Here is a 25,992-nt window from a genome sequence, read left to right as displayed (position 1 = left end):
TACAGATTAAGGGAGACTTATTTTTACATTATTTTGTTACAGATTAAAGGAGAAATATCAATATTGGCCATATGTAATGTGTGGATCTTGTTTGGATTGTAATATAAACAACCCATTATGAAGGAAAATTTTAAATTTGAACATAGATGGGCCATTAGATGATATTTATTGTGTTTATTTGGCTGGATTTATTAGGTGTGAAAGAGTGTACTCAGGTTTCTTTTTTTTTTTTTTAAATCCTTAGAAAAAAAGAGAAATCAAAGTATTTTGGATAAAGTGGTGTGATGTCTGTGATGTGCTTTAAAATGGAAATTTTTGATAATTGTTTGGACTAGTTAATGGATACATAGGAGTTCATTTGGCTGTTTTGTCTACCTTTTTGGTAAATTTAAAAATACTCATTAAATAGTTATGAGAAAGAAACATCATAAACAAAATTCGCTTATAACATAGCCTGTGCTTTAAGTGAGACCATCATAAGCTGTTCTCTCTATTGGGTAAAAGTCTGTTGTGTATGAGTGGTGTCAGAAAAAGAGACAAACTTCATTTTATTTGCACAGCATTCTTTCCTGTTAGTCTTATCTGTTAGACCTGTGTGGACACCTTGATCCATAGTCTCAGATTATATGGAAAGGAAGAAGGAAAAGGAAGAAGCAAAAGTAGGGTGAGCTCATATTGAAGGAACAGGAAAAGGGTGCTAGGTGGGCAAAACCCACAGAACTCCACTACCTTTCACTTGTTGGTTACTCAGTACACTCAGACCTACTGCTTTCTACACAAAGAATTTTTAAAACACTTCCAACTAACATAATTTAGCTTTTCCTTCGAAAAGGGAGATAATCTGAAGTAATGCCTGGTTGATGCTTCTGACTTCAGGTCCAGGAATTCTGGATAATGTCAGTTCCTCTTCCTATCTCTGTTATAGTCTGTCAATTATAGACTTGGAAAATTTATCTACTAATGATATACTCTCTAGGTTCACTAGTAGCAGAGGGAAAAATGGAAGGGAAGGGAATTTTTAAAAAAAGTATATGACACGGAAAGCAAGACATACACACAGATAGCATCCAAAAACCTCACTTGTGCATTTTGCCCAAGCAGGCATAATTTGCACATTATGATGGAGTGCTGCTGGGCACACCCGGCTTTGTGGCTTGAGCGATCAGTCCAAGTCACTGAGGCCTGCTGTAGGCTCTTCACAGAATCCAGATCTTCACACACACTTGAAGCAGCATTGGATCTGCTGGGTCATATGTGCTTAGTGGCAGAGCGCTTCAGCATGGACCAGCTATACAGTGATTCTTGCTCTGGGCCCTTCCCATATTTTCTCATTGCCTGACAAGTAGGTAAAAGCAGATAAACAGTCTAAAGCCCAGACTTTATGTTCAGAATCCCAAATATATCAGCCAAATGTTTTGCCTTTTAGCAGGTGTGAGGTATAGCAATTTTTCACTTTTTTGTTTGCTCATTGTTACAATTTTGAGTCAGTAATTAGTGTACATAGAATTAAATTGAAAAGGTGCAAAAAGGTGTATGGTAAAACCCGAGTTTCTTTTCTGCACCTGTCTTTCAGCTACCCAGGTCTCCACATCGGAGGCAACCACTGGCACTAGTCTGTTGTTTATCATTATTTTAAAGGACATATCCTGACTTGGCACGGACCATTGGATCACAGGAGACTTCCTGAAATGGCAGGCCCTGTATGTTTATGGGATTTATATCCCACCATCTGGAATACATGCAAGGTACCTATGTCTCCTTAGTTTCCAGGTTCTGTTAGCAGCTAACTTCACTGTGGTAGACCAGTGTAGTAACACCATGTCCTGAGTTGATACCTCCAAGGGAGGTAAAAGTGAACTGCTTTCTCGTATCTTCTGGTTATCTTTATGGAGAAATACATTTACTGCCAGCTTCATAACTGCATTCTAGGTGACTAGGATGGTTTTAATTTGATCCAGTTGGGATCCATATCTGAAAGTGCAGTTTGAGCTGGAGTCACCATTTGAGTATGTTTATGATAGCCTAATATCGTTGACTAAGACTCACTGGTCCCTTGGTCGGAGAAGTGGGGTTTTCTGCAAACCACCAGACATTGTTTTTTGATAATCCAGTGGCTTTCGCTTGGCTTCACTTTATACTAAAAGAGTATAATGAGGTAGTGGCCCTGATCATAGGCAATACCTCATTGATCTACATTACCTTCTTGTTCCATGGACTTCTGGTTTCCAATACCCTAATATGAACAGAAGTTTCCCTGCCATTTTCCATGATTTGGGCCAGTAACCAGTTCTAAATTCTCCTTCTTTCTTCAAAGTTTTGCTGCCTGCAGCCCGCTCTCTGGTTTGTATTAGATATTGTATCAGTATATATTTGACGATATTAGTTTGTGAGTTTTTTTTAAATCACAGAAGTCAATGGTGGTTAATTTAAGAAAAAATAAAAAAAGGATTTTGTGGCAAGCCCCTGGGCAGTGGACAGAATTAAAGAGAGAGCTGAAGGGTGCCTGGCTGGTTCAGTTGGTGGAGCAGGTGACTCTTGATCTCGGGGTCATGAGTTGGAGCCCCCTGTTGGGTGTAGAGATTACTTAAAAATAAAATCTCAAAAAAAAAAAAAGAGAGCTTAAAACTATACCTTGTTAAGGACGTGATGTAGGGTCGCCTTAGGGATCTAGACTAAGAGAGTCTTTGGAATGACTTAGTTCCATCCTTATGTCCATATATTCAAGACTCAGATTCCCAGCACAGAGTCTGGTTTGCCTAACTTGAATCACTGCCTCACCTCTTAGCTGATGCCACAACGTGCCTTGATTAATAGACTCACCAAGACTTGTAGAAGGGAGGAGAGGTTCTTTCCTCAAGGGAAAGAAGGGAGGAGGAATACGCAACCAGCCAATCAACAGATGCCCCATTCCAGAGTGTTCAGATTAGGTCAGCAGCAGTAAGGTTGTCATTGGCTTTTGGGGGAAGACCATTTCTCTTCGTGAGCTGCTGTCCCAGAGTATTGCAGTATGTTCAGCATCCCTGGCTTCTGGGCACTAAATGTCATCAGCACCCCCACTGCTAGCCTTCACAATCAGGGCACCACTTGTTTCCCAGCTATCACCATCTCCCCCCTAGACATGCTGTGGAACAGCCCATCAGGACCACTGCACTACATGATCCCTAAAACTGTTTGCATTTAAAACAACCAGATGCATCCCCATTGCTAGGCAAAATGTTGTTTGTAATTTGGCTATAATAAAATAATGTTTCCTGTCACCTCTACCAAAAAGGTCTTCAGTTTAGTGTCCCCAAATATCTAAACAGACCTGCATCTAGAACTGTATGAAATATATAAGAAATTCATTAATTTTCTTCAGTTTATTTCTTTGATTAAGGGCACAGACTTTAGAGCCAGATTCTTTAAATTCAAATCCCACAACCTGTAGCTCTGCTATTTACTAGCAGTTACTTCCTTTGGGCTTTTACATAATCTTACTTTGAGCAATTACATAATCTCTCTGTGCCTCTGTAAAATGAGGACAATAATAGTACCCATTTCATAGGGTTGCTATGAGGATTAACATAGCTAATGTGCATAAAGCATTTAATATATTGTCAAGAGCATAGTAAGTGTATGTATGTATAAGCTATTACTATATTTATAAAATGGGATATTAGTAATTAAGTTTCCCATAGATATGCCTTTAAAATTTTTTTTCTGGGGAAGTTATCTTTTAAAAAGTTAATTGCTCTATCGGGAAAAGCATTTTGTTATTTTGTTATTTTGTTACAGCAGTTCAGAACTATACTTTGAAAAATATCCGTGAATTATTCATTTCTTTACTCAGTATTTATTGTTTGCCAGGCATGTGTTAAATCTTTTTTTTTTGTAAGTTTGTTTATTTTGAGGTGGGGGGGGGCGGTGAGGGAGAGAAGGGAGAGAAGATCCCAATCAAACTCCGAGCTGGATGCAAGCTTGAACTCATGAACTGTGAGATCATGACTAGAGCTGAAACTAAGAGTTGGATGCTTAATTGACTGAGCCACCCAGGTAGGTGCCCCAGGCCCGTGTTAAATTCTAAGAGACAGGGAATTTATATACTGGTGGAAGAAGCAGTAACTAAATGAGCAAATAAATGTCCAGGATAATTACTGATGTGATAAGAGCTGTGGAGGAATCAACAGAAAGCCCCGGAAACAGGGAAGGATTCCCTGTGTTGGTGGAACAGAGGAGAGGCCTGGACTGGACAGTGAGCAGCAGAGGAGAGGCAGCATGGGAAATGGGAGGGTGTGGGCCATGTTTTTGCAGGACTTTAGAGACTCCAACAAGGAGCTGGGGTCTTTTAAGGAGCTATTGAAGTTGGGGTGGGAAGGTTTTAAGCAGGAGCGTGCTGGGTCTGATTTCCTTTTGGGAAAGTTGGTTTTGTTGACTGTAGACAATAAATTACAGAGGGCCAGGTGGGACCAGGTAGAAGCCTCTAGGGAAGAAATGAATGGGGATGGAGATGGGGATGGGATGGGATAGGATAGGATGGCAGCAGTGGAGCTGGAAAGAAGTGGATGAAGCTGAGTGAGATCATGTATTTATTTTGGAGGTAGAATTGACAGGTGTTGATGGCTTAGATCAGGAAGTCAGTGAGAGAAAGGGAGGAATCAGGGAGAAGGCCTAGATTCATGGCTATTATGTGCCGTTTGTCACTATTGCTAAACTTTTTTTTTTTTTTTTACCTCATGGTCCTTTATAAAACTAAATTTTTAGTACCATTTAGTACAATTTTTAGTACCTGGTCTCAAATTTTTTGCAATGCAACCAAATTTTATGATCTCTTTAAATTTTTTTGCTTTCTTACTTAGTAATGAAACTCTGTTTGTTGATGTTTTTGGCACTTAATTGGGACCATTTTATCTGTTAATTACTGCTGCTGAGAATTTGAACTCACTCACCATTTGCAGAGCTGTCTTTTGAAATCAGATAACTGAGTATCACCCCTGCCCCTAGAAAGTAGGAGAACTTGCAAAAGCCTGCACCTGATGAGAAGCAGCCCTCCCTTCTCTGCCGGGTGTGGTTCTTATAGGCGAGGACGGTGAGGAGCTGGGATGGTGGTGGGGCACCTGCGGTTTATTTACCTAGCTCTGCCTGAGGTGCCTGCTCACTTCACAACTCCACTCTTCTTTTTAACATGTACTTCCCATGTGGTAGGTCAAGTTTATGAGCTATTTTCTGTCATGTAGGACTAGTACACCTCCTCAATAATTGCAGTTTTTCATGTTTCACTAAAGTATTTCTTCTCGTGAAAGAATTGAGATCAAGCATAAACACTAGTCTTTAATGAAATAGATTGTTCAAATTGATCCATATGGAATGAATTATTTTACTCTTTTCTAAAAAATGAAGAGAAACTGGGAAGAAATGTCAGTGGACAGTAATGCATAGAGATTTTCTTTAACACGTAAATGAGAAGCCAGAAATGCATATAAAACATGGGAACTTCAAAAACATTTTTTAGACATAGACTATTATTAACACACATGGATGTTTTTGATTTCCCATTACATTAAAATATCCAAATGAACTTCATGTTCAGAACATTTAAAAATAGCTCTATCTTGAAAAGTGGATATAAAGTATTATCAGCTGTGCTTTTTGTGCATAATTAGTATGTGTCTGTGAAAGTATAATGACTTCTAGTGTAATATTACTCTGATAAAAAATTCAGATGGTAAAAATTGGAGCTACAGCTGGGTGACACATTTTAAAATAATTCAAAGGTGACTCCATAAAATCATGCTACTTTAGTCCCTTGTACTCCCCCTTTCACTTGTCAGTAGAACATGAAGTCACCAATAAAAATCCCTTAAATAATGTTTCATTTTTCCCCTCTCTTATAGATTTGATGTGTGCCCACTGTTTCCTTCAGTGCTTGGTGGGCTGCTGTGAAGATACATTACCTTTTCCCTTTTCCAAGATGGCTGAAGATTCAGTAGGCTTTTCTTCTGATTACCAATTTTGGATGCAGAAACTTTCATTGTGGGACCAGGCCTCCACTTTGGAAACCCAGAAAGACACCTGCCTTCATCTGCCTCGATTTCAGGAATTCCTGAGGCAGATGTATGAAGTCTTGAAAGAGATGGTAGGTAGTAGACCAAAATAATGAATCTCTACTACATTTCACCAAGCTTGAATGTTATCTAGGGTCAGGAACTTGTGGTATTGACCTGATGGATTAGAAAGACAAATTACCTGTAAGTGATATGGACGGGATGGTTTCCTTATCTCTGATTTCTTATGATTTCAGTCTTTTCTTCTTGATTAATTACATTGTCACATGAGACTTCCTGACCAGTAAAGTTTTTTTTTTTATAAAAAACAAGACTGTGACAATCGTCAGGTAAGAATTGGAATTCTTTTAAAGACCTTTGCATCTATTAAATATTGAAAAGTTTTCTGAAATGCTTCTTTATGTTGTTCTTTAATGCTGTCCTAGATAAGGTTCTACTAAGAGGTAATAGGTATTAAGATCTCTTCTTATGAATATTTTAAGTGGTCTTTTCTGGTGGATATTAAGATTTTGAGTATCTTCACTATTGTTGTATAATGTATTGTTCAAAATTTGATATATTTTCATTTTGACATGATTTCTTATTTTTACTTCAGTGGATATTTTTATGAATTAACATGCTTTCATATTATGAAAATATTATTTGTTTTACACCTACTTTGTAATTTCAAAATGAGAAGCAAAATTGTCATTTAATGTAAGTGTTCTTGTGCTACGTTTTTCTTCTCTTAATCTAAGAAGCAAGTCAGAAATTTGAAGAATTATTCATGTTGATGATATGAGTTCATATGTCTTTAGCAACTAGAAGGAAAGATATGGTCTGTGTGATCAACCAAAGGTAACTTTTAAAATTGTTTCTCTATAATTCGACTTCTGCAGCTTGGCTTTAAATTGGTCCCAGAAAGTCTAGGGCTGGCCTTGATGCTAAGACAAATGTGAAGAATTTATTGGTACAGCAGCTTACATTTCAGCTTATGTACATGTTACCTCATTTAGGTCTTATTTTTGAACTTTCTTGAGAGGTAAAGAAGTGGGGAGAGGACCAGTTGTATAACAGCATGTACATTTTTTAATCTTAAGCTGTTTTCTATTTGGTTGATCTTTTTCATCTCAGGTTTTAGGTTGTTGTAGATTAAGTATGATGTCATTAAGCATGTAGCAACTGAAATAGTAATGAACAGAGATATATATCTTTATGCTTGGGCTGCTTTTATTTCTTTTTACAAGTTCCAGAGTTCTTGTCCTCCCAAACCTTCTTTGAAATAGCCCTAGTGAAGCTGAGTTAGGAATCTCTCTTATGTTAGAGTGAAAAACCAGGTTGAAAACATGGGATCATAGAACTATTAATTGCTCACAATATTTTGTTCACTGTTATGCAGTCTTTGTTATTTTTAAACAAATTGACCTTTCCTAAGTATGAGTAAAATAAAGTTAATTTGTATCAAGATTTTACATAAATGTGCTGTACATTTTAGTTTTGGTGATGTGGTTTAAGGATGAAATAAGATGGTTACTTGTTAAATTTTATTTGAATCTCCTACTTTTCCAAAATACATACTAAACATTCAAACTCCCTCAACCTGTAGTGTCAGTTCAACCTTTCTAAGTTGCATATTGTCTTTTTATTGACCAAAACGTAACTTTCTTTTACAGGATTCAAATATGATCATTGAAAGATTTCCCACAATAGGTCAACTGTTGGCAAAAACTTGTTGGAATCCTTTTATTTTAGCATTTGGTAAGAATCCAAAGCCTGTCCTCTCAAAATATAAACTTCTAATGATAATTTTAATCTTTGCATTGTTTAACAAAATACAGAGTTTCAAATTATAAATTTTCTCCTATTTTTATGAAACAGCTATTCAAATGTATTCATTGTTCCATTAGAAAGATAGCATCCTTTTCTTGTCCGTATATGTTTGGATAGATAATCACACACACACACACACACACACACACACACACACACACAGATCTGCAAGAAAATAGGACTCCTTATATTATAGAGTAGACTCTTCAAGATGATTATCATAACTTCATTTTTAATTCAGTATAAAATGGTTATAATAATGAAATAATTTCTTGTTTCACAATTTCACATTAACTTGCACACTACTGTTTTCCATGTGTAAAGTCATTCTTTAGTATCTGAATCCTTCTATGGCCCTGACATTATTTAGGGGTAACATTTTGGTTTTACCTAAGGTGAAGAGGAACCTGGGGACACATTGGGGGAGGTGTTCTTTACCTGACCTCCTGTCTACCTGTCCAGCCTCATTTCCTATATAATCCTCTGCAACCACACCACACACATGGTAGCCAGGTCAAGTTACTAACAGTGCCTTGAAAGCACATGATATCAGGGCCTGCAACATGTGATTCCTTTGTTTGGAGCTCTGTTCTCATCTCCTGTCCTCTTAAACTTTCTTTGAAATAGTTTTGCTTGGGGCTGCTTTAGGAGCTTCTTTAAGTCTCTTCGTAGCTGATAGCATCCCCCTTAACCATAAAACTTACTGTACTGTTTTGTAATTATTGGTTTGCCTGTCTGATGTCCTGGAAGACTGAATGCCTCTCAAGAGCAGGAACTGTGGTTTTAGTTCTTTTTGTCATCCTAGGGCCTAGAATAGGGTGGAGGAGGCACATCTGAAGGTGTACAGTTGAGGTTTATTGCCTTGACTTGGCTAGTTTAATATTTACTTTTCATACTGTTTAAAGTCAAAGACTAATTGCATAATATAATGAGATGAGAATAAAAAAACAAAGTCAGTATTACCCTATGATATTTTAAAGAATTGTACAATTTCTCTTTCCTAGCCTATCATAAATAATTGTAAAAAACATGAACTCAGGGGGGAAGAGACAGGGCTGCATTAGGTCCCGGGAGCATACATTACATGGATGCACTACACAGACAAACTCACTCACTCTGTCCCAACCCTCATCTGTCCCTCTTCCTCTCCACTTAGTCCTCTTGCTTCCCTTCCCCTTTGAGTGGACTCTTCCTCCCCTACCCTTCCCCAGCTTGTTGAAGTTCTTGATCTAATATGGCCAAGTCATCACTGTATTTGCCCACCAGGGCCATACCTATCTGCCCTAAGTTCATATATTTTAACCACGCCAGTGTTTCTCAAATATCCTTGACCAGAAATACATTTTCTGTACATGTATACATGTATATACGCATACATACATACACACAGACGTGTATACACACACACATTTCATGAAAGGATGCTTGTTTTGATTTTGTGTAGCCACATTCACTATACTATTTTAAAAATAGTTTTCATGACCCCAAATTATTTTTACAACCCCCCGGATGGGTCATGACCAAAAATGTGAAAAACACTGAGCTAGACCAATGATACTAATGGCAGGAGAAAGGGAAAGAAGTTGTTGACGTTCCTCCATTTAAAGGCACCATCCATTGTGAGATACTTCACACATTGAATAGCCACTTTTTAGAAAAATAGATACTACATCCTTTAAGTGTATATGGTGAATGTAGAATACAACTCTAATTCAGAAATGTTAAGATGTGGGAAAGTTTGTGCTATACAATAAAGAAGTGGAATGAGAGGCATTGCTGATGTTGTGCTAGGCACTGTTCTCTGTGGATTGCAGAGTGGATCTGAGTCCTTGATAGTTTTGTGTATTTATTTTGAGACAGAGTGTGAGGTGGGGAGGGGCAGAGAGAGACAGACAGACAGACAGACACAGAGAATTCCAAGCAGGCTCTGCAGAGTCAGCGCAGAGCTGAATGTGGCTCTCGAACTCAGGAAACCATGGGATCATGACCTGCACCGAAATCAAGAGTCCGACGCTTAACCGACTGAGCCACCCAGGTGCCCTGAGTCCTTGATAGTTTTGCAGGATAGGCAATTATGGATTAGAGTAAGTAAATCACTTTCCCCATAATGTAAAACTGATAAAAGCCAGGATCCCACCCCTCTAAAGCCTGCATTGTTGTGATGATCTGGCCTGTGGATCACACCATTGTGGTTGAAGTAGTCTAGTTCTGGCTTTAACACTAGCCAGCCTCACATGAAGTATATATTCACTGGGCAGATATTTGCTAAGCTTTTTTTTTTTTGTTCCCCAATATGCCAGGCCTAGGAAAACATGGCTCATAATTTCTGCCCACTGGAAGCATCCAGTCAGAAAAGAGACCTCAGCGAATCAGCCTGACTCAGGCATGGCTTGTGTTGTGGAGCCATGAACAAAGAGCTAAAAGAAAAAGGAGTTTGAGTTGGGGCCAACTCTTAGGGGACAGTAAATGAGATGGGATTTTTCTGAGACAAGCTGCCAGACTTGCTAGGTTTCAGATTCCTTATTTGTAAAAGTGAGAGGCTAGACTGATTTATCCCTATGGCCTTAAACTTGTAAGTGTCTGTGGTCTTTCCTTAGCACCTATCCTCATTACATTGGGCCCCTCTGACAGCCAGAAACAAATTCTCCATCTCTTTTTGTTTCAAAGCTTGTGTTACGTTTTGAACTTTGAGCTTCCTGTTTGAGGTGTGCCTTTGGTTCTGAGCTTAGTGGAGACTGATAGGCAACAGAACTCCATGATGAATCAAGTCTTGCCTATGTTGCTACTTTTGTTTTGCTAGTTGGACATTGTCCAGGAAAGGATCTTTTCTTATGGTTTTAAATTTTATCAAAATCACTTTTTAAATACAGGAAATATGACAGTTTCTATCAGAGAAAGAAGTAAACCTCTGGTAATGTTAAATGAGAATTGGATCAGAGATAAAGACAATAAGGAAGGAGGAAATTTGGAAATGTAAAGACACCACAAAGAGACCAGAAAAAACATAATAGAAAGGGAGGGTACACCTTTTATTCAGGGTTGTTCTTTGCATAAAATTACAGATTTCACCTTCTTGGAATTCTGGCTGGTTGTTTCTAGTTCTGCCCTCAGGATTAAGCATGTAACAGTTATAACCTCACTATTTGCTATTTATTTGTATATAACAATTTGCACCCAAGCTTGGCAGCTTAAAATAATAAATATTTATTGTCTTAAAAATGCTACCTTCACACTTTTAAATTACAGATATAAAGTTTACAGAATTAATTTAGCTTTTCATTTGGAATTTTAATTCAAGATATCAAAAAATAGGGGTGCCTGGGTGGCTCAGTCGGGATAAGCATCCAACTCTCTGTTTTGGCTCAGGTCATGATCAGGTCACGGTTTTGTGAGGTCAAGCCCTGCATGGGCTCTGTGCTGAGAGCATGGAGCCTACTTGGGATTCTCTCTCTGCCCCTCCCCAACTCATGCTGTCTCTGTCTCTCTCAAAATAAATAAACTTAAGTAAAATAAAATATTAGGTGGCAAATGTATGTTGGTATATTGTTTTCCCTTCTACTCATTTTTAGAATCCAAATTTGCACGAAGATCTGCTGTCAGTGACTGCTTGCATGATGAATCCCAGGCATTTTCCCATCTCATTTAACTGCCCTGCAGGATGTCCACTCTGGATCTAGGGGAGGAGCCTGACAGATGCCTTCTCCCCTGTAGTTGAGTGTTGGAGGCGCTCAGGAATAGCAAGTGATGGCTTGCACCTACCTGTAAATACCTAAAGCAAAGTAAACTCATTAGCAGTACATTTCAGTGAATTTCAGTACTTTGAGCAAAGTAAGACACCTCCTAAAGATTGGGTGAACATTTCTCTGGCTGCTCTCTCTCTCTTTTTTGTTTTTGTGTTTTTTTGAGAGAAAAATTAAAAAATGATACATTTGTTGAACTAAATGTGCAGACTCACTCAACACCTAAGGAAAACTTCCATTTTTAGATTCTATTAGATTTAAGGTCCATAAAATAACATTTTCTTTCTTTGTCTTCTCCTTCTCCTCTCCCTCCTTCTCCTCCTCTCTTAGAGGTGAGTGTCTGCTTTTTGGAAATGCTACGCATTGGGTTGCATTTTTTCTAACAGGGGAAGCCTTATGTAGTAAGCATATCATGGGATCTGCCCAATACCCTGTGACATGAAGATAATTAGAATTTATTCTAATATTTAAAGCATTGGAAGTACAACAGTCACAGTTTTAATCAGTGACATTGGTTCAACCTCAAGAATCCTAGGACCTTCAAAAGTTAAATTACATGATTTGTGAGATAAACTTAAAATAGGCAAGCCAGTGATGTATTTGAGCTAATAAAAACTAGGAAAAAGAAAAATGAATGTCCCTCAGAATAATGCCTGATAAAGTTTGTTCAGAGGTATTACCAGGAGAGCACAAACTTATGATGTTTATGGCGAAAAAAATGGGTTTAAAAATTACTATTAGTGTCCTTTGGTGTGTGGTTGAAAGTGCAGAGGTAGCTTGCTGTAGTTTGTATTTTCCTTATTTCTTGTTAATGTAACCCTTAGAAATGCTGTGTTTATGAGATTGCAGAAGGTAAGAAGGTCAAGGGCAGCAGGTGATTCTGCAGCGGATTGAGTCCAGGTGCTTGGTTTCCTCAGCTTCTTCTACTCAATGGCTGTCCAATAAAGGCCATAGTTTCTTGGCTCTAGTTTAGGTACTGAATCTTCCATTTGAGGCATCATTCTTGCTTCCCAGTTGTGTTGTGAAATCTCCAATTGGAATGGACTCAGTTACCAAAAGAGGAAAAAGAAAATGGCTCACTGAGTAGATATTCTTGCCAAGTATAAGATTTCCAAGTTCAGTGTTTTCAATACATGTTTGGTAAAGTTTTCAATTTTAGAGTAAAGAATGAGGAACATGTAAGAGGCTTCTATTTTATCCAAGCCATTTAGTGCTAAACAGAATATATTTTAAAATGATCATTTTGTTAAATTTTTTTCTAACAAGTGAGGGTATTTTGGGAAATTAGAAAATTAAAAGAGTAAGACAGAAATGTAGACTACTATCTGTAACAGTTGTATTGCCTTAAAAAGGTTGAAATTACTAATGGTTTGAAATAGGCTTTGAAAGAAATGATCTTGAGAAAAGCCCAGTTCTTTTAGTTATTTCCATCATTCTTTTCTGGCTTTATCAGAAAGTGATTGACCACACAAGGGCTAAGCATAAGTGATCCCAAAACCACAAGAATAAAAAACCCCTGCAAAGTAAAGTTTCACACATGGTCCTGGATGCTTGTTCAGTAACTTTAGTAGTTTGATATTTTCATAAAATATGGTAAATATATTTCCTTTAGTATAATGTTTAAAAATTTTTTTATCCTGATTATCTTTTTGTATTTGCTAAAACCTAATTTTAGTTTTTCTTTTTTGCAGATGAAAGCCAAAAAATTCTACTATGGTGCTTATGTTGTCTGATTAATAAAGAACCACAGAATTCTGAAGAACTGAAACTGAACTCCTGGACACGGGTAAGAGTAAATCTTGTCCTGCACTGCTTTGCATTAAATTGATTGTTTAAATGTGCTGCTTTAGTAGTGCAGTTCTGTGACATTTTAGAAAATTTTTCAAATACAGGCTTCACTGTCCCATTATCTTGCTGGGTGTAAAGTTATTCAAGAGATTTCATTTTTGCTTGATTGTTAATTCCAGAAGATAGTGGACTTTAAGGTGAACTTTCCCTTGCCTGGAAGACCTAACTAATGTGTGATTTTGTAAAGTTACTTTCAGGTAATTAAAAGAATGTTCTCTCTTTCCTTTAAGCAACTGGTATACTTCAAAAATTGTTTTTCCCTACTAACCTAGTTTGTTTGTTTGTTTGTTTGTTTGTTTATTTATTTATTTATTTATTTATTTATTTTTCTACTAACCTAGTTTAAATACTTACATAATTTCTAAGTACTTCTCTGCGTCTCTTGGAATCTAATCTGTAGTAAAACAAAAATTCAGAAAATTCAGTTGCTGCCTTTATTTTATGTCCTGAAGTTGGTATCCAGGCCAGGGTGCTCAGACTAGCACCTGGTGCTTCTTGGCTACCGCTGCTTACACCGTCAAATCGGTCAGTCAAATGTGCTAGTGCATGTAGCTGACAGCTTCCTGCACCCCCCTGTCTGTTTCTGCTGTCTCTTGAAGGGCAAGCACAAGTTGGCGAATGTTGTAGGGCTGGGCTGTGGCTGCCCTCACCACTAGCAAGTTGCCTGATTTTTTTCTCATGCCCCCCACTGTTATGCTGTAACAACCCTAAGGACTTGCTGATGCCTGTCAGACTCCACTTAGTATGCATATGGTTCAGATTAACTGCTTAGTATTATGAAATCACCCACCCAGGTGCATATGGTTTTGTCTATCAGTCTGACTGGTGATATCATTCCATTCACTGCTTTTTACTATTCCTTTGTTTTATACAAAATTGCCGACTGAGCTGACAAAGACAGTGTTTGTATTTTACTGTTAGATTGAAAGAAGAATTGAAGGGACAGTAGAAGTGAAAAGGTTTGGATCAGGGAAGGAAAGGGTGCAGACTTTAACTGGAAGGTAAGTTACTGTAAAGAACTGAAGAAAGGTGATTTAAGTAGAATTAGGGGAGAAAAGCTATGAAAAACAAGGCTGTATCAACAGAATAACGTATTTAGTCTTTAATCTTTTTAATTGTTGCTTTTATAGTTGATGTTTCAATGATTATTTAGAATATATGTTTGTATTCGCTAGTTTATGAAGTTCTGAAATAGGCCATCTAATAAAGTGTTTTTAGGGTGATCGGACTAACTTTCTTCATTTAAACTCATGACTTTATTAGCCTATTTTAAAATTTTTACCTTATATTTTATTCTGTGGATTTCCTTTAATACTGCATCCATTTATCAATAGGTACATATCAAAGTATAGCAGAGGAAGGTTAAATGAGACTTAATTCCTGCTGCATCAGGGAATTCATAGACTGGTAATCAGAGTTACATATAGGTGTGATGGTGACACAGAGGACACTTGCTCAAACTTGGGGGTTTGGAGATGTGTCCTGCAGGAGGTAATATATCAACTGAATTTTGAAGGATGACTAGGAGAGCAGGAATAGAGCTTTAGGAAAGGATATTCTTGTCAGCAGAAAGAGCATGCACAAAGATGGTGGCAAGAAAGCCAATGTCATATTCAGGGAACTACAGGTACTTAGATGTGCTTGAGCTTGGGATTTTGTAAGACTGGTGATGAAGCATGAAACCTTATGTATAATAATAAGTTTTTCTTTTATTTTGAGTCAGTGGAGAAACCAAAGTATTTTAAACAGAGAAATCATCTGGCCAGGTGTGAATTTTAGAAGCTTAACAGCAAAGGGAAGTTGATTTGGAAGGAGCAGGGATAGCATTTTGGAAGCTATAGTAGTGATCAAGTGAGAAATCATGCAGCCCCGAAGGAAATGGAGAAGAGGGGCCAGATTTATAATACGAATGAGGTAAATATTCAAAAGGTGTAATGGCAGGCTAAGTGCAGATTGCTTAAGTGTAGGTGGAGTCAAGCATACCCTTCTTAGGAGAAGAGCTGATTTATACTTAGAGGGTTGACAGTCTTCAGGGTATGGGAACAGTGGAGCCTTGGGTGAGGGTGAGGTTGCCCAGGGCAATGGGAAAGGGAAAAGGCCTGGGACAACCCTGGGAGACACTGGCATTCAGGGAGTGAGTGGAAGAATAAGCTACCCTGTAGGTTAAAAACAGGGAGTCAAAGAAGTAGAGGAGAGAAGCAGCAGTGTTTTGAGAAGGAATGAGTGGTCATTCATATCTGATGCTATGGTGCAGCAATGTCCAAAATTTAAATGGATAATTTAAATTTTCTAGTACCTGCTTTAAGAAACAAAAAGAAATAAATGAAATTAATTTTATTAATATTTTATGCAACTCAGTATTTCCAAAATATTATCATTTCAACATATAATCTATAAAAATTATTAACGAGATTATTTTATAATCTTTTTGCACTAAGTCATGGAAATCCAGTGTGTGTGTTACACTTACATTTTACATCTACATGTTACATCCTAATTTTCACTGGAAGTTTTTTTTAATGTTTGTTTATTTATTTTGCAAGAGACAGTGTACCAGTATGAGTACTGGTACTCATGAGGGAGAGGCAGAGAGAGAGAGGGAGAGAGAGAATCCCATGCAGGCTCTGAACTCTCGGCACAGAGCCTAACACGGGGCTCAATCCCACCACTGTGAGATCATGACCTGAGCTGAAATCAAGAGTTGGACACTTAACCTACTGAGCCACCAGGTGCCCCTCCCTGGAAGTTCTTGATCTGTATTTCAGTTTCACAAAATTTACAGTTGAAAGAGTAGGTTCATATACCCAAATTGTTACAGAGAAACTTATGACTGAACCAAGTGTCAGTTTTTAAAGTTAAATTTAATTAAAATTTTAAAAATTAAAAACTTCCTTCCTTCCTCGTACTCACTACATTTGAAGTGTTCAGTAGCTACGTGTGGCTAGTGGTCACTGTATTGGACAGGGCAGCTTAGAGCATAAAGCAAGGTAAGGATTGAAAAGCAGTGCTTGGATTTAGCCTCTAGGAGGAATGACCTGGGTGGGAATGGGTTGAGTGGGCGGTGCAAGGAAGTTGCCAGATTGCTATAGTTTGAGGAATGAAGGTAGTAAGGTAAGGAAGTGGAGATGATAAACTTTGGTTTTTTTTGAAGAAACTTAGCCCTGAAGGAGGGAGATAGGAGGTGGTAGCCAGACCAGATCATACAGTTGACTTTATTGAAATTGAGAAGTCCTGAATATGCTTTACCCTGAAGAGAAAATGCTAGTAGGGAGGGGTCGAGGGCATATGAAATTGGGAAAACAGTTTCCCTCCTCAATGTATTAGGCATGCCTGTAATATTACCTGATAAAAACATGTATAAGAATAATACTGTTTAACTTTTAACAGTCTAAAGCTAATTGCATATACCTATCACAAATCAGTACCCACACAGTTGTATATTTTTTGGCCATAATTGCAGTAAGACAGAAGATGTTTGTTGGTTTATGAATCAACTTGTCTTGGACAAGTATATCACTTGTCTTGGATATACATTTATCTTAGAAGTGACATTTTCTTCCTAAAAGTTTTAGAAGGACATATTATACATTAAGTATATGTAACTTGTCATCCAATATCCTTCTGAAAATTATGCAAGTCATATATATTTTTTTGATTTTCTATATCTTTATTTGCTTTCTTTTTTTTAATATGAAATTTATTGTCATATTGGTTTCCATACAACATCCAGTGCTCCTCCCAACAGGTGCCCTCCTCAATGCCCATCACCCACCCCCCCACTCCCCATCAACCCTCAGTTAATTCTCAGTTTTTAAGTCATATTTTAATAATATTTGTTAGTTCACTCAATGAGCATTTATCTCGTGCCCGCTACATGTGCTAAGCAGTTCTAATTGTGGTAATAAAATCTTGGGTCATTCTGTATTCCTGGAGCATCACAAGTGTGATTGAAACAGCCTAAGTCAAAAAGTAAGAATTTCCTCCGTAAACTGTAAACTTTAGTAAAATTCAGATTATTAAATTTGAAAATGTTAGATTGAGTTGTATAAGTTGTATTTTTAGAGCAGAAATGAAATAAGGGGCGCCTGGCTGGCTTAGCTGGTAGAGCGTGTGACTCTTATCTTGGGGTTGTCCTTTCAAGCCCCATATTGTACTTACAACAATAAAATCTTAAAAAAAAAAAAAAGAACAGATGAAATTAAAATTACTTGCTGGCCATATGCTAGCATATGTTAACATGTTATGTTGGAAATACATTAATACAATGTGGGGTGTTTTTTTTTTGAAGTTTTACTGGTAACCTCAAATGTACCATCAAATAACTACCTCAGTGGCTATTAAAATTTAGAGATTTGTTGAAGTCACAGGACTCTTTTACATCTTTTCAGAATACTTGATTCTTGTAAAACTTAGTTTTACTGGTGAATCAATTGAACAGATATTTTTTGAGCACCTACTGTTTGTCAGGCACTATAACAGAAGCTGAGGATACAGTAGTAGATTTAAAGATAGTCTGTTCTGAGAGTTTATAACCCAAGGGGCAGATCTCCAGGCCTGCCACATTTAGGAGATACCTGTCCTTTCTGGGCAAGACCATACCTCTGTAATTTTTATTTTGAAGAGAAGAAAACAACAGAATACCAGGGGTAAGGTCAGTTAAAAGGGTTTTACTTTGTCTTTTTTCCCTTTCAAAATGTAATGCTAAGCAGCATCCAGATGCTACATGTATTGCTTTAGTCTTCTACTTCATCCCTCTTAAAAACAAAAAAAAAAACAAAAAAAAAACAACCCACATAACTTTTAATTTTTAACATTTATTTATTTTTGAGAGACAGAGAGGGACAGAGCATGAGCAGGGGAGGGGCAGAAAGAGGGAGACACAGAATCTGAAGCAGGCTCCAGGCTCCAAGCTGTCAGCACAGAGCCCAGTGTGGGGCTTGAACTGATGAATGGGGAGATCATGACCCAGGCCGAAGTCGGACACTCAACCGACTGAGCCACCCAGGTGCCCCCACATAACTTTTAAATTTTAAAATCTAACACATGTGCAGAAAAGTGCATCAAGCATAAATGCCAAGCTTAAAAATCATTGCAGAATAAATACCTTTGTAACTACCGCCTAGGTCAGGAAATAGAGCATTACCTGCCTCTTATAAGCTCCCTGCCCCCAGGTGCTCCTTCCTGCTTCTGTGCTCCTCTCTCCCCCTCTGGTGGTAACCACTAGTCTAGCTTTTATTTACATTGCTTTGTGGTTTTACCACTTAATTATGGAGTTTGGCTTAAGATTTTAACTTGATATAAATGAAATAATATGTAATATATTGTTCTGTGCTTAACTTACTTTGTTCAGTATGATGTTTGTAGGGTTCACCCATGATCTTGGATGTATTTGTCACTTGTTCATTTTCACTACTGTAGAGTATTCCATTTTATTAATGTACTATAGTGTGTTTATCCATTCTGCCTTTGATGGGAATTTGTTTCTGGTTGGGGAGAATTAGGAACAGAGTTGCTGTAATATTCTCTCCTGTATATCCAAGTTTCAAAGCATGTATTTTTTTTTAATGTTTATTTATTTTTGAGAGAGAGACACACACACACAGAGCACAAGCCTGGGGGGGGGGTGGGAAGCAGAGAGAGAAGGAGACACAGAATCTGAAGCAGGCTCCAGGCTCTGAGCTCTCAGCACAGAGCCTGATGCAGTGCTCAAACCCATGAACCGTGGGATCATGATCTGAGCCAAAGTCGGCACTTACCCACGTGAGCCACCCAGGTGCCCCTGTTTTTTGTTTTGTTTTGTTTTTTAGAGAGAGAGAGAGAGAGAGAGAGAGAGAGAGAGAGAGAGGATGCACAAGCAGGGGGAGGGGCAGAGGGACAGGCAGAGAGAGAGAATCTTAAGCAGACTCCACACTCAACATGGAGCCCAATGTGGACTTTGATCTCACAACTGTGAGATTATGATCATGAGATCATGACCTGAGCTGAAATCAAGAGCCAGATGTTTAACCGACTGAGCCTCCTAGGCACCCCACAAAGCATGTATTTTATAAAAAACTACAGAGGAAAAGAAGAGCAGCTGGAGAAGGAAAGGATGTGTTTTGTACATAACTTCAAACAAATACTTGTGAACATGCCTTGCACATGCCCTGTTGTGTCAAAATAAAGACCATGCAAAAAAAAAATGGAATTGTAGGTTATTTAATATGTATATCTTTAATTGTATTAGCTTGTACTAAGTTGTTTTCTACAGTGGTGGTACCAGTTTAAATTCCTATGATGAATGTGTAAGAGTTCCGTAGCTTCCTGGTCACTTGGCATTGTCAGACTGTTAAAATTCAGTTATTCTAGTAGATGCATGTGGTAGTGTCTATTATGGTTTTAATATTTCCCTGAAGTATTTCCCTGAAGTTGAGCACATGTTCGTGGAATTCCTGTTCAGATTTCTTAATAACTTTTCTACTTGATTGTCTTTCTTACTGATTTGTAGAAATTCCTGTAGATGTACTGAATCTAAGCACTTTTTAAATTTATATATATTGTGGCTATTTTTTTCCACCTTGTGGTTTGTGTTTACATTTCTTTATTTTCTTTTAAGGAAGATATTTTAAATTTTATTGTAGTCAAATTTATCAATCTTTCCCTTTGTGGTTAATAATTTTGTATTTTGCTTAAGAAAATTTTCCCCACTGCAAGGTCATGAAGACCTTCCATATTATTTTCTAAAAGTGTATTGATTTGCCTTTCCCATTTAGGTCTGTGGTCCACCTGTAACTGTTCCTTTGTATGGTCTAAATAGGCATCCATTTTCACTTTGCTTCCACACGGATACCCACTGTCCCAACACCATTATTGAGTTCTTTCCTTGCCGGTAGATGGTGCTACCTTTGTCATAAGTCAAGCATCTTTGTATTTGCACATATTCTAAATCTCTCCATTGGTCTCATTGATCTGTGATGATTAATTTTGTGTCAACTTGACTGGGCCATGGGGTACCCAGATATTTCATCAGACATTATTCTGGGTTTTTCTGTGATGTATTTTTGAATGTGATTAACATTTAAATAGATTGAGTAAAGTAGATCATTCTCCCTAATGTGTGTGGGTATCTCATCCAATTAGCCAAAAAGGCTAAACCCTCCTCTGAGGGTTTTCTCTGTATTGGAATCTAATAAACAGTGGTTTTTGAGTGAACCCCAAATTGTATGTTTTGTTATTTTTGGTGTAACACATCATTGTCAAGGCATTCTACAGTCCTGACTTTTTAGAAAACTAGTGGTTTCAGAGATGCTGGTATTGTATATAGCAAGTTGCAAGAAAGGTAAGGGGCTTAGAGGAGAAAGTAGGTTTGGAACAAGTGCACTTGGGACTGGCCAGCCAGGGGACAGACACTGGTACTTGGGAAACGTGATTGTGTCTACACTGTAGATAATTTCTATTATTATTCATTTTCGTGTTGTTTGGGATTTGAAAATGCTAGCCTGGCTCAGTTAAGATGTTGAAACCTAGGGAAAGAATTATTGCCCAAGTTTTAAATGGTAATTTAAAAGGGAAAATATCATATTTCTTGAGGGCAGTTAGTAAGACAATAGAGGCAAGGTAAAATTCAGGGACAAGGCTGGAGATGCTGGAGATTTCTCTTCCACACCTCTACTCTGGAAAAACATTGGCAATCCTGTATGACTGTGATCTCTTTTGTTTTGGTTTTACTTTCAAAGTAACAAACACAGAACTAGTATCTTTTTCTTTGAATTTTTGTATTCACACATACAGTGGACAGTAATTAATTGCTTTCCCAGTATCTATCTCTGTCCTTTCTTACCTTCTTTTTTTTTTTTATGTTTTTATTTATTTTTGAGACAGAGAGAGACAGAGCATGAGCAGGGGAGGGGCAGAGAGAGAGGGAGACACAGAATCTGAAACAGGCTCCAGGCTCTGAGCTGTCAGCACAGAGCCTGACACAGGGCTTGAACTCACGGACTGTGAGATCATGACCTGAGCTAAAGTCAGACGCCCAACCAACTGAGCCACCCAGGTGCCCCTCCTTTCTTACCTTCTTATAGTACCCTGCATTTCTCAGCTGTGCACTGTGCATCTGAGGTGAGACTTACTGCACCAAGGTCTTAAGGTTAGTCTTACCTTGCTTAACCAAGACCACCCTTCCCCTTTCCCTGGCCACAGTGATTGATCAAGATGGACTTATAGCCCACATTGGAAAGTCAGTCCTACACCTTTTGTTTCAATGGTTGGGGAAGTAGATTTTATCTTTCCTGCTGAACATGAATTAGGTAGCACATAGTCCCTGAAGTTGCTGTCAGTCATTGTGGGACCACGAGGACAGAGCCTGCCTAGGAAAAGAGTTAGTCCTGAGGAAACACAGCTGAAAAAAGGAGAAAGAGGGTCACGTTCGGGTTGATTTTGTTTGGGCCCAGGACCAAGCCACTCCTGGACTTCAGTGCTCTAATACATTCCCTTTCCTGTCGAAGCCAGTTTGGTTTAGAGGTTTGTTTTGTTTTGTTTTTCTCTAGCAGCCAACAACATCCTAATGTAGAAAACAGACTTGTTTGGGGTCTTCATAAACTATTTTTTTGAAGGGTTTCGAAACTCAGGTATATGTGTACGCAGTTGTAAAAGAAAAAAAAAATCTTATTTCCTCAAAGGATACTATGAATAAATAGTGAATTTGACAAAATATTTACAGTTGCTTAAAAGTTGCTTTAATTCATACTGGGCTCAGAGTCGTTTTCCACCACCACTGATTATGAAGATGTGTGTTAAAGAAGTCATCCTGGGAGGAGATGGCAGCGTCATGGCAGCATAAGATGTTCTCGTTTTTGTTCCTGCTAATCATTTAAAATTCGACATTTTTCCGTGAACAGAAATGCCTGTGTGGGAGCTGTGAGATCCAGTAGCATATGCCAAGGGACCCAAGTGGAGTCTCATCCACTTTTGTATCAGATAATAGGACAGACAGACCCCAGTTTGGGCTGTGGACCTGGCTGGAGCCTGTGAACTGGCTTCAGCCCCACAGCAGAGGCACCTGGAAAACGCTGACTTAAGCAGATACCCACAGATGCCAGAGCCTTGTACAAGTCCAAGTTTCTCTCCCAACTAGGTTACAAGGCCCATGTGAGTAGAGACTTTGTTCTAAAAGTGTAGAACAGTATCTGCCACATAGTAAATATTCAGTGATTATTTGCTGAATAAGTGAATAAATGAGTATGATTTTAGATGGTAAATGCTAGTGGTGGTGGGGTTCCACTTGGAAAGAAGATAGTGAACAGACAGAAGGTTGGGTATAGTCAAAAAAGAATGATTATTCCATTTAAGCTTGGGAAGAAAAAAAAAGCTTAGGGAGAAAAGCAGAAATTAAGGTTAGAAAAAAAACAGTTTGGGAAAAATTTTGGAAGGCCATGAATGCCAGTTTGTGAGCTCGTTCATAAATTAGCATAGGGCAATGGAAGGAGCTACTGAAAGTATTTTAACTGTGGCATTGCGAGAGGGGCATTTGTTGTGATTCATATGCTTCCCTGTTTTCTCCCTTGCTCTCCTCTAGTCTTTCGCAATCCTTCATTCATTTATTCCATAAATATATCCTGAGTGCCTACTGTGTACAAGAAGATATTGGGGGATATGAAGGCCTTGCCTTGAAAGATCATGTGGTTTTGTTGTAATGTAACAAGTGAAGGAGTAGACGAACAGCATATAGAAGGTACTGTGGTAGCCCAAAGAAAAGGGGAAAAAGCCTTGTTGGGAGTTGGGGAGGTGTATAGGGCTGGCCAGGAAGGCTTTCAGAAGAAGACAGTTGAGGCCAGGGGCATACATGGAACTGGAAGAACTGAAAGTGATATGAGATGCATGTAGGAGAGGCGGCAAAGAAAAAGCTAGAAAAGGGCTTCCTGGTAATGATAATAAGAACGGGCTATCCCATGTGTCATATACTGACTAGGCATGAGAGTTAGGGCTAGATCCTGAGGGCTCAAGTGGCCCACAGTAAAGAATGTCTGTCCTTAATCTGGGAAGCAAGGATTTTAATTGGAGGGGTTTAAACTGGGAGTGAGGGACACTTATATTATATGAATATGAATTAGATAGTGACTTAAATGCTGAAAATACATTTGAGAGTATAGGAGGGCAGGACTTGGTACTGATTGGTTGTTAAGGAATGGATAGAGGAGCAGTTAAGGATAATGTTGAGATTTTAGGGGAGTAATAAATAACACTTCCATCTTCTGAGTTAGGAACTAGTTGAGATACATCAGAGTTAGGTAGTTGGTTATGAAACATTAGTCCCTTAACTCTTAAAACAGATTTAAGAATGTAGCTTATGTCTATGGTTCAGTCGGGCCCATCTACCTATGGTAGCCAAGTCAGCTAGTCACAGCTAAGATGGACCACAATAGGCCTACCTGGCAGGGAATGAGCCTTCCTGGCTAAGCATGGTGCAGCAGTAGACCAGAACACATACTTTTTGCAGGTAAGGCAAGTTGGAAGGACAGAGTCGGGAGAGGAATGTGTGGTGCTGGGCATTTTTAGTTTCTTCTCCCAAATTGACCAACTAGTTCAGTTCTTTTGGGGAGAAGAGAGTGACAGGACTGAGAGATGATGTCATAGGTTGGGCTTTCTGGAAATCTGGCCTTGAGATGGAGAGGGCAGGGGGTAATAGCTGTGGAGGGGAAAGGAAGGATGCAGGATTGTGCAGAGGAAAAAAATTCAGCTATAGTGCAGTCTCAGTGGAGACCTCTCCTGTGCCTACAGGGACAGAGATAGGAGACCCTTCAGAGCTTGCCTGCTTTTGGGACAGGAGGGCTGGGCCTTAATGCCTCTGCTTCCATCAATCATTCGAATGTGGCCATTGTGGGAAGGAGGTGTGACCTTGGGCAAGGCAGAGATGGCTAAGAATGATATGGATGTGACATCACAACATCCTTCGCAGATACCCAAACTGTTCCTAAAGCTTTTTGCACCTAAGGAGTGAGGTGGACATTCTTTCTTCTCTGGAAACATGAGGATGGGCAATTTGTTTCCCTCTAATCTAACAGAGAACTCCTAGGTTTTTGACTTGAACATCATGGTGGATGGTATGACCATTCACTGAGAAATATAAGGGAAAGATGTGGCAGAATCCCTAAAATAAGCCAACTAAGAATGTACAAGAGGGAGGAGGAGGAGATCTGGTAGCCCAGTAGCTGTTGCATATTCCTGTCCTGCACCATCTTCCAGGACCATGGCATGCAGAGACCCTGTTTTCTCTCTTGCCTTCCTCACTGTCATTTGGTTTCCCTTTACCTCTTGGGACTTACATAATGCAGAGACTGTAATACAAATTGAGTCCTCTTCCTTTTCCTGTCTGTTATTCAATAGAACTGGCTGGGAACACGCAACTGAAAAAGGGAAAGCGTGGAAAATTTCTTTATAGCTTTGTAAGTGTGTTTTCCCCAAGGCTTTTGGAAACCACTGAAGCTGTCTGCCATACTGTGTTAGGGCAGTGATATCTAGTAGTAGGTACTAGCAGCAGGTACTTCAGTAACTCCATGAAATAGCATCTGCCTTATTAAATATCATGTTCTTATTTAGTCTGATAAAGTTTCCTCAGCATTCCATGGTTTTGCAATATAAGTATGGTATTTAGCATCTTGCAGCATTCTGGAAAATGTGCAAACCCTGCTATTGTTATTCCCAAGTATTTTACATCCATTCGATGTGATCAGCTGTTCATTCCACACACACACAAAGTTGAATTGTCAATGTTTATCTTTCTGTGTTTTAGGGAGTGGTAACTGTCTCCTGAATCATTAATGTGAAGACACTGAACTTCCTGGAATAAAAATTTGCTTCCTCTGAGAGGGCAAAATGAGATACCATTTGTGTTCTTGGCTAGGTTTTTCTTTCTCATTTCATTTAGGTGGATTTCTAATTCTAAATTGTAGCAGATTGTTTTTTAGTAAGTTGCTGCTGCTCAAATAGGCCAGATCAAGACATTTATTGCCAATTAGGAACAGGATGTTTGAGATGTTTGGTGATGTTCTCCGGATGACCTGTTTTATGTTTTCTGTTTATTTTGTTTTATTTTTGTTTTATGATCATGTTGGCTTTTCCATTAAACTATAACTTTAATTGACTTGGCTTGGTTAATAGAACATTGACCAGATCCCCTTCTGTAACTCCCAGCCTTCTCCCTATTACAACCCCCTCACCCAGTTCTCCTGTTGTGCCCCAACCTCAGTCTGGAGTAAAAGGGGAATTTTTAGGTCTGTGTGTTACAGGTGTAATATATGTTTCTAAGACATAGGCTCACTGTGTTTCAATCTAAATTTTCTGGATGGTGCTCCTTGGACTGTTTTGGGATAAGTCCCTATGAAAAGCAAATTTAAACAGTAATGTCTATAGTAGAGTTATTTCTTAGTGAATAGCCACCATTGAGGGCCATGTGGATGTCTGCACTACATGTGGTGACATGATCTGTACATCTGTTTTGAAGTTCAGTTGTTTCCCAGACCACATGTGCATTTCTTTAGGAGGCTGACATCTATCCCTCCCAAGATCCAGGCATTGTA

General features: G+C 38.5%; 1 protein-coding gene across 2 annotated transcripts in view; it reads left to right on the top strand.

Moving 5' to 3' along the window:
- Positions 1-25,992, top strand: part of FANCC (FA complementation group C) — a 263,701-nt gene that overhangs the window by 90,874 nt on the left and 146,835 nt on the right. For both annotated transcript variants that reach the window (XM_043566837.1, XM_043566836.1), the window contains exons 3-5: positions 5,871-6,112; positions 7,694-7,778; positions 13,282-13,376. In XM_043566837.1, the coding sequence (XP_043422772.1) occupies positions 5,876-6,112; positions 7,694-7,778; positions 13,282-13,376 (417 nt within the window). In that variant the 5' untranslated portion in view covers positions 5,871-5,875. The remainder of the gene's footprint in view (positions 1-5,870; positions 6,113-7,693; positions 7,779-13,281; positions 13,377-25,992) is intronic.

Source organism: Prionailurus bengalensis, chromosome D4 (assembly GCF_016509475.1).
Source record: "Prionailurus bengalensis isolate Pbe53 chromosome D4, Fcat_Pben_1.1_paternal_pri, whole genome shotgun sequence".
In the NCBI taxonomy this organism is placed as follows: domain Eukaryota; kingdom Metazoa; phylum Chordata; class Mammalia; order Carnivora; family Felidae; genus Prionailurus; species Prionailurus bengalensis.
This window is presented reverse-complemented; position numbering and strand designations above follow the sequence as displayed.